Source organism: Lacerta agilis, chromosome 3 (assembly GCF_009819535.1).
Source record: "Lacerta agilis isolate rLacAgi1 chromosome 3, rLacAgi1.pri, whole genome shotgun sequence".
In the NCBI taxonomy this organism is placed as follows: Eukaryota; Metazoa; Chordata; class Lepidosauria; order Squamata; family Lacertidae; genus Lacerta; species Lacerta agilis.
Genome location: NC_046314.1, coordinates 66424381 through 66434028, shown reverse-complemented (window position 1 = coordinate 66434028; position 9648 = coordinate 66424381). Strand labels below are relative to the sequence as shown.

At 44.5% G+C, this 9648-nt stretch overlaps 1 protein-coding gene across 3 annotated transcripts in view; it reads right to left on the bottom strand.

Moving 5' to 3' along the window:
- Positions 1 to 4891: 4891 nt before the first annotated feature.
- TULP4 (TUB like protein 4) overlaps positions 4892 to 9648 on the bottom strand; it is a 93765-nt gene continuing 89008 nt past the window's right edge. For all 3 annotated transcript variants that reach the window (XM_033144089.1, XM_033144087.1, XM_033144088.1), the window contains 2 exons: positions 6891 to 9544; positions 4892 to 5517 (listed from right to left, as the gene is read on the bottom strand). In XM_033144089.1, coding sequence (XP_032999980.1) covers positions 5401 to 5517; positions 6891 to 9544 — 2771 coding nt within the window. In that variant the 3' untranslated portion in view covers positions 4892 to 5400. The remainder of the gene's footprint in view (positions 5518 to 6890; positions 9545 to 9648) is intronic.

Sequence of the window (9648 nt, the reverse complement as noted above, 5' to 3'; positions counted from 1 at the left end):
AAACCACATTTTTGAAGGGAAACCATTTAATGCTTTCTAGGTACCTTCTTCACAATCTATTACACAGGGCACATAACAGGAGAGGCAGGTCAGGGCAAGGTTCAGAATTACAATGGAAACCCAGGTCTGAATGGCATATTTAGAAAAGAAAAACAAAACAAAGGCCATTAAAAATACTGCAGGTGGTCAGATAAGTGTACCATTTTCTCTGCAGAACTGAGATCATCATGCAGGTTTTGCATGGTTAGGAAATCCATGCACCTGACTATATATTTTTATTAAAACTTAGAAGAAAATAAAAATAAAACAAAAGCAATCCTCAAATAACATTTTTAAAGGCAAGTAATAAATTCAGAAACAATTACCAAAGTTACAGTACCCAAATAATGCATTTATAAACAAATGCAAAATTAAAAAATATCACCCTTTTCCAGTAAAGATTACAGTGCCTTTTCAACCCTATGTATCCCCATGCAATTCCACAATAATACAAAAAATTGTATCTACAACAAATAGCAAGAGCTTAAAACCCTCCCCTGCTAAATAACAGGAGAGGATAAAAACACAGATTGAGAGGGGGTAGGGAAAATTAGAACAGAAGACCAAATGGAAAAGACCAAAAGAAAAGAGAAACAGACCTGAAATGACAAGAACAATGGTGGTTATGACATGAGCTCATTGAGCACTATTTTAACAAAACACTGGAAATACAAGCATCTTCTAATATTTTTATCCATTTCATCTTAACACTATTTCAATGCCTCTTTCAGTTAGCCATTTATAAAGACAGAGTAAACATTCAACAAGTGAAGACCTTCCTAACTCTCCAGAACACCTTGATCAGATTACAATCTTTTGGGTTGTATGTATTGGTTTAAACAGAAATCAATTTTTTTAAAAGGTTTGCATCAGATTTCTCTCTCTCTCTCTCTCCATCCCAATAATTTTGGTGTGAGCTGCATAACATGGAATGCAATCTTAAAATGTATCCATTTTAGCCAATTCTTCCAATAATATTCTGAAAAGTGTTACTTTTTAGAAGTTCCTAATAAACTATTAACATTCCTAATGACATATTTAGCATGTCCCATCACTCTTGTAGAGAGGAAGGGACAATGGACAAGAGGATTTGACCAGCTCCTGACTGCTATGGTTGTCTTGCCCTAATAGAAGTTACATGACAAGGCAGGGAAGAAACTTCCAGTTGTACCCAAAAGTGCTGGAAGGACTGGAAAATGATATATTCCAGCACACTCAGCTCTATAAGCCACTGCCACATGTGATCAGTCTGTTCAATATAAGGATTAGCTCTAACTAACTTTCTCCTACTCTTATCTTTTCAGTTGCTTGTGGGAGCCACTTCACATATTTCATTTAGGTGCACATCCAAAAATGTAACCTGAAAATGGAAAACACAGGTATTATACAGGTGGACTTGACAGGGAGTTATGACTCCCTGCCAAGTATACCTTTGTCGGGCAAACTTAGGTTTGATTTTATACAGTGTATGAAATGCTCTTGAGAAAGCAGGGGAGGAAATGGTCAAAGATGCAAAATGTTGCAATGTCAAATGCAAAGCTCCTCAAAGCTGGTACATGAACTCTATGTCAGATTATATTGCCATCACAAAGACTCCATCTGGTCTTCAGGCAAACACACACACACCACTTCTATACAAAGCTCTTAAAAGATACTAGAAGGGGAAAGTATGAAGGACATGGGCCTTAAAAATATTTTCCCTGCACAAGATGCTATATTGTTTACTGCAGGAAACCAGGATTTATATATTTAATTTATATCCCACTCTTTACACTCCACCTTTCTTCCATGTACATTCAAGATAGTATATATAGGGTTCCCCATCCAAGCACTGATCAAACCCAGATCTGCTTAGCTTCAACCAAGTTGATGCATCATGTGACTTTAAGAGTACAGCTTGAGACTCAAGACTCAAGAGCCAGTTCTACTATTTAATCAGCTGAGATTCTGCTGCAGCACCAGCATGGCCTAATAATGTATGGACTGCAGTCTCCAAAAGGCACTGGGTTCTGTTTTGGTAGACCACTGGATCCAATTCAATTTTGCAGAGATGTAAGGGAACCAACCTTGCTCACATGAGCTGGAGCCTAAGGCTGCAGTTTAACACAAAAAGCAAATATGGCCCTTTTGATTCCATCATTTTGTCTTCTTACTAGGTTAGTTGGTCTTGCCTTTCATTTCACAAACACAACAAAAACAAGCCACAGCACCAATATTTTAATTTTTCTATACATCTTCCAAGACTTCCCTTCAAATGAAATGTTAGTGGGGCCTGGGTTCTGTATTCCCAAGGTTTCCTTGTAAATAATAAAATTCAAGTTTATGAAGACCCAAAAAAGTAAGAGATAATGTCTTTTAAGACAATATATTGGGGAAATTCTCACAGACATGTATTATAAGCATCAATTACAGCCGGGAGAGGATTACAGAGCTTGTTTCATTCCAGTAACAGTCTGGAGACATTTCACCAGTGACCTGTGTAAACCTTCCTACTGATTCAGATTGGTCTTACACAGCTGGGATCTATTAATTATCTTTGTTTGTACTCTACTTTGCAAGGATATTTTAAAAAAAATCAACCCTAAGGCTTTAATGTTTCTATATTTGCTTCTCTTTATATTTGCTTTATTTTCTCTATAGGGTTCCAGATACTACATTGACACGTTTAACATGTTCAGGGCTAACTCCAAATTTGAAAAGGCACTAGGCAACGTCCTCTAGTGGCACCAGTCTGCTATCAGTAGGTCCTAGTGGACTTGCCTGACAGTGGTAGCAATGCTCTGGTCACTTAGATCTAGCTACCTTTTAATTTCCCACAATGCTCAAGAACAATTAGGTTGGGGGGCATTGTGGGAAATGAGAAGGATGGCTAAATCCAGGTGCCTGGCAGTGCTCAGAGAATCAGACCAGAATTTCTTTTAAAGAAAAACCTAGAGCAAGCATCATCAGTGTGCCATGGCAGCACACAGGTGCCATGGCAGCTGCGTAAGGATGTCAGATGCTGACGCCAGCTGCGAACATGTTGATTTTTCTCCCCTGGTTTTATTTTGAAATGTTTTAGATGAAATGTTCTAAGTGTGTTTCTAGGATATGTAGCGCTGCTAAATGCCATATAACTTTTTATATAGACCTGAACTTAAAAGCTCCATTTCACATTCTAAATCAAGAGACATTTCTCCCACTTATGGAATAATCCTGACCAGAATTCTCTGAAGAGTTACGTATTTCTAATTAGCCTTTCCACTATCCTGGTGACTCTCAAGCTAGTCTTTAGCTGTGACTGCAGTAGTAGCAGCTGGTGTTGTGGAGTGGAGCTGCCCTCTGAACACTGGCGTAACTGCAACTTACCTGGATGTGACTGGAGGCAGCCAGCAGTGAGGTTAGGGCTTTGTAGACGAACCTGTAGAGCCAAATGGACATTCTCACAGGTACATCCACACAGCCCTTACCCCGCAGTCCAGGTAAGCTGCAGCAATGTCAGCAACAGGAGGGGAGCTCCACCATTCTGTCCCATCCCAACAGCTGCTACTGGGCGGCAAGTGTAGCCAAAGAAAATGTCAAAGAAAATGTCAACGTTCTGGGAACACTGCATTAAGTGTTAACCTACTGCATGCTATTGATTAGGAAGCAATGGAGGGGACACTTGGCCATTCAGTTGTCTACAGGCTCTGTGCTAGAAGGGGTTGCCAATTCCATTCAAGTGCTTTTTTACTTCTTATGTTATCCCATGCAAGTGAAATGAGAGAATGCACTCCACTGATCGTGTGTATATGCAGATTATGCTCTCAGTTTTTTTTTTTTTTATTGCAGCCTGTTTCATATAGAAGAATCAATGGAATCAATCGAGCAAATGCACACAAAAGATATTGGTGGCCACCTTTGAGAAACCACGTTCTGTATCATTGTGTGTGTGGAGAATTAAAGTCAAATAATCCTGTGAGCAAAGGAAGGGTGAATATTTTTCTAAGGTTGCAATCAAAAATTCCAACGCTGAATGACTTAGACTGCTAGTTTCCATGGGGAAGGTGTCGTGGTCAAGAAGTGCAGCAAAAAAAGATTAAAGGTGCCAAGACAGATGAGGAAACTGACATAAACATGTCACTTGCCCAATGCATTTATGTAGAAAGCTACCTCTGGGACACAGAGTCCCTGACATAGAGAATCTTATTTTGTTAAAATTCTCCAGCAGGGAAACATGACTTCCTGCTAGATTATTCCAACAAAATAATATTCTCGTCACCCCAAGGAATGTTTCTACTGAAATGCTTCAGACAACTGACACTTTTATTACAGATTCCTCATATATTCTGGGACCGTATTAGGGTTTGTCACTTTTTCATCTTCCTTCCTTCCTCTTTCTTTCGTTCTTTGTGAACCCAGGGGATTTGTCATAATGTTTCCCACTTCAGGCCTTGCTGAGTGATAACATTGGTATCAATCCAAACTAATGATTTACCAAGAAAAAAACCTTGCTTACAGCTCATGGCTTGTTTGGAGTTAGGACAAACCAAGAGCCCAGGTTCACATGCAACATTAAGCCAAACCATGGCTTTGCTCTCGGTATCACAGGAGTAGCAGGCGCAGGGGAGGAGTGAAGTGGCCACAACTTTTGCTCTCTGTAGCTGCACACTTGCTCATTCAAGCTATGTCATCATCTGTCTTAGCATTACGTGCGGATCAGGCCGTCTTTTGCAAACCATCCAAAAGGTAACAGCTCTGTTTTTCTTTTGAATAACATTTTGGAAATTAGGTATGGTTTCTGAAAAACCTCCATGGTGCCTACAGTGCTCAGTTATCAGAGAAGAAACATGTGTCTTCAAGTATATTATAGCATTTTTGTTGTTCTTTTTTCTTTTTTGCTGTTACTATTGATGAAAATAGTACAAAGTGGTCCCGGGGAAAAGAAAGTTGCATTCCCTGCTTTAAAAAGAACAGCATGGTATAAGGCAGTATATAAAAGAATGAAAGAAAATGAAGGGCAGTCTTTAAAAATCTTTCTATCAGCTTACATCAGCTATTTTTTTGCAGCAAACACAGAAGAACCGCCACAACAAGCCAAAAGCCACATTTCCCAACATAACACTGAATAGCTCTCCTCCTTGGCTTGCCCTGAAGAAACCAGCACATATGTTGATTCAAATAAAAGAAATCCCAAACCACAGAGTCCCCACCCCATCCCCGATAATGTTTAAAGTTGATGCCCTCCATTGGGCACTCGGAGGCTCTTTTCTTCCAGTTGCACTTTCTTCTTTACTTGCAGAATTCCTTTGCACGTCTCTGCCAGGCCTCCGTGGGTTGGCCCTTATGAGAAAGATTTATCAGGGTTTCTCTCCCTCCCCCTCTCTGGTCTTTTTCTCTTTTTCATTTGAGGCGCTGAGTCACATTAGCCAGAGCCACTGCAAAGGCCTGCACTGCTGAAAATGGATATTGAAAGTCCAAAATGTAAGCATTGCCATCGATCCTCCCAAACTGCATGACCTGGAGGAGAAAGTAGTGGGGAAAGAAATAAAAAAGAGGAAAAGTCCAACAACATTTGGATGGCCACAAATTCACTATACCTGCTCTAAGAGACTGAAAATAATGGCCAGGGTTTAAAGTTCATATATTGCCCCATCACTTTCACTTACACATACATTACTGTTGCTTGTTTTTCAGACTCTCATGACCTTTGACACTGGGTTGGTTGTTGTATTACTCTTGTGATCATGATAAGAGTGCAATCTCAGGACCAAAAGGCTGTTCTCACATTGTATTATTTTCATGCGAAATGTGCATCTGTGGTATGACATCAGCTGAAGATGACATCATATTTCTATGTTCCTTATAGCTACATAGGTTCATACGTTTCTATTCACCATGACATTTAAAATATCCCATAATCTGTTATAGCTGCTCTGAGGCACAGAAGCCACAATTATAAGCAGCTACCGTCAAACCACTTCTTGGTGGAATAGAATAGCTTTGGGTTTATACAGTCAAAATTTTTATGCTGCAGAGAAGTTGCATGTACCTCAAAGGCAACCTCTGTATGGATTGTATTCAATATTTGGGCACCTGTGAAATTGTGAAACAGACAAATGCTCTACAGATGTTACACAAACATATGTCCAATGCCTTGGGCAGTTATTGGCCGCCCAAAGGATAAGGGATCAGGATCCTGTTTGCACCAGGCCTTTCACATACCACTATTTCCTGCAAATTAATCTGCAAGATGTGTCTATTTGAAAGAAGTCACATCATATTGCATTTGCAGGGCCAGCATTCCTGTAGAAAGCAAACTGAGGCAACTGTTTCTGGTGGTGGCAGGTCCTCACTCGCTTGTTTCACCAGTCCATCCACCCAGCTGTCACCACTACCCAACCACCCAGTTGCTTTGAGCTTTCCAGAGCACTTGCCTCATCCTCATGCCTCACATTGAAGGGGGTCCTTCCTTAGAGCAAAGTATTCTGAGTGAGGTGAACTGGAACAGTGCCTGCCCCAACACTGCTTTGCCACAACAGCTGGACTTTAAAAAATAGTTAAGTTACTAGTGATTTGAAACCTTTAACTAGCCACCGAGACAAAGTGGTAGTGGTGCAGGCACTTTCCAAGGCCACCTTGACCAGAATGCCTAACTCTAAGGAAGGACCCCTTTCCCCAGAGCAAGGGGTAGGGGTGGGGGGAGATGGCTAGTTCTGCCACCATGTTAGCAGCAGCAAAACTTACAAAGCTGGAGGGAGAGGGGGCGGAGCAGTTAGCAGTGGCAGCACTTGCATCAGAGGCACAAAGTCTTGGGCCAGCCCTGTTCCTCTGGTGCACATGTCAAGGCCTAACACAAGCAGCAGCTTGGAATTTCCAACTCATTATCCTACCTGTCTTCCTTCCAGCTCAATCTGGAAGTTTTTTGCAGATTCTTGGGTCACTCTGCCTCCAAAGTCTAGCTGATAGACTTGGGTTGCCTCATTCCACAATGGCTGCTTGTTAGCCATCACGTACACAAAGCCCTGGCTTCCCAGCCGCCCGTCCTCCTTTTCATTGGCTTTTCGGCACTTAAACTCATCCAGTTCACTGGCTGTTCTCAAGTTCCTTTTCGTTTTCCACCCCTTTTTACTGCCCTGGCTCTGGTTCATTAGCTCATCCCCGCTAATAAACAGTTCAGGCTCACTTTCTGAGCTGTCCTGAAATTCGTTCATCTTGTTCAGTTTTTTAGACTTCAACTGGTCCTTTTGACTTTTGACCTTCTTCTTCTCCCTGCCCAGCCGAGGGCTGGATATCAGTGAGTTGAAGTCAGTCAGAGTTGTCCTTGCCTCTTTCTTGACCTTTCCCTCCGTAATAGCCTGCATATTCCCTTCATCTGCTCGGCTATCTAGGCGCTTCCGATTCTTCTTCCCAAACTTGTCTGTCCGCTGAGGCACGGGGCTCTCAGTCAAGGACAGGACTTCTTGGAAGTTGTCTGCTGTCTCTGCCATTGCATCTGTGCCCGCGTGGCCTTGAGGCTCCACTGGTGGTGGTGGTGGTGGAGACATGACAGGCTTCTCCACCACCAGCAGGGCCTTGGGGGGCAGAGTGCCTTGGGTGCTCTGTGCAGCAGGTGGGCATGTGCTGTAGGAATTCCATGGGTGCAAGGCCATTGGTGGCAGCTGTAAACTCGAGCAAGTGCTATTTCCAGGGTACAGGGGGGGCAAAGGGCAGTAAGCGAGGTTGGAGGGGTAACCTGGCTGAAGCACAACCGTTGGCTCCTGTTGTGCAATCTGGGATGGGGCCAAAGCTTCTTTGGGAGAACAGGGGACCTGCATTCCCTGAAGAAGAGTAGGTGGAGGGGGAGGAACACCGTAGTTCCCCAAGTATGGGGCTCCAACCCCATAGCTCATCTGGAAAGTGGCAGTGGGACTGGTTGGAGATTTGGGGGAAACAAACGGTGCTCGGGATATATCCAGGTGCTGAGTTTGGCCAATGACTAGGGGGGCAGGTTTGGCAGGGTGAGGCAAAGTACTCGGAGCTGTCCTTTCTTGAGGGACCCATATCTCCTCACCCACCATTGGTTCCCACTGATAGGGGGGTGGTCTTTTGACACCAATGCCTGGCTCAGCCATGGCCACAGACATGTGGCGCACCTGTTTCTCCACAGGGCAGTGCTGAGAAAGAGCTTCATCCTCCATGAAGGCAGAGTTCACATAATCTGTCCGTTCACGAGAGCTGTCCAGCGGGCTCAGCAAATTGTAGGAGGACTGGGAGGCCAAGGGTGAAGTACTGACAGAGTGTGCAATGACCGAGCTGTGCTGAGAGCTGCTCCCGGTTGTCATGTCCGGTCTCATGCTGTTCATGCCGGACGTGCTGCTGTTACCGCTGATGCCACTTATATTCCCACTTCCGCCATTAGGGTTGCCGCTGCTACCACTGCCGCTACCGTTGTTGCCACTGCCGCTGCTGCACTGGCTGCAGGTGTAGAGTGCCGTTGGCACCCTCTGCTGGTACTGGGCTGCCACAATGTTGCTCTTCAGTTTCGGAGGGAGCTGCAGAGTGGCTCTCTGGCTGTCGACCAGCTGAGCCATTTTCAACGCTGCCTCTCTGCTGTTCCGCCGCAGAGTGGCGTGGATTATGCTGTTGTCCAATCTCTGGGCCATGCCGCGACCCTGAGACAGCTGGGCTGCAATCTCCGGGTAAGGTGGCGGATCCCCGGTTGGAATGGAGTAGCGCGGCACTGTGAGCCTGTTCAGGGTGGCACTGGTACAAGGCTGCTGAATCTTCTTCTCCGAGGAAGTGATCCTTAAAGTGGCAGAGCTGCCAGGCCCTGGCAGAGTGTAAGTGTTCTGGGTGCACAGCATCCGCGTACGAGGTCGGCAAACTTCCTCCACATTCCCACTGCTGTCGAAGGTGGTGATTCTTTCATATCCGAGAGGAGTTTGATAATGCCCTGTGGTATAAAGGGGGAAATCTCCCTTTTTCAAGCAGAGATCTATGGGAGGTTGGGGAGGTACCAGAGGAGGAGGAGGAGGAGGAGGGGCTGTGGTGGGAGCTGCTGGTATGGTTCCAGGGTACGGAGGAGGAGGATTCATTTTGTTCATCTGAATTTCCTGGGCAGTGCTATAGACGGATGCTTCTCCTTCAGCTGCCTGTGGCACTGGGCGCAATGTCTTAGCCTTCTGGAGGTGTTCGTGGTCTCTGTACCCATCTCTGTGGTCCACAATTGCCATCTGGATTGCGCCCTGGGGTGGCAGGGGGAGCTGAGGGGGTGCCTGGATGATGCGCCCCATTTCAACTCCTCCAAAGATCACTTGGCCTGGGTTGGAATACCTGCTTGGGATTGGGTAGTGGACTGTGTTGTCAGTCACGTGGTCCGCCGCTGCCACAGCTGTCGTCTGATTGGCGAGGACGTCCAGCTGCACATTCTGATTGGCCAGCAAAGACTGAACCAGCCCTATGCTCTGTGTTGGTGACATTGCTTGTGCTGAACTGTGAATAGGAGCAATCGGGATGTTTACGGTGCAAGGTGGGTTGTTCTCGGGAACTCCAGATGTTCCAGTCACTGGGACAAAAAGATATGAGTATTACAATACAGCATCACAGCCTTCATCCAAAAGTGATATACTAAATGAATTCTGCCATCTAGAGTATTACTTTCCATTTTAA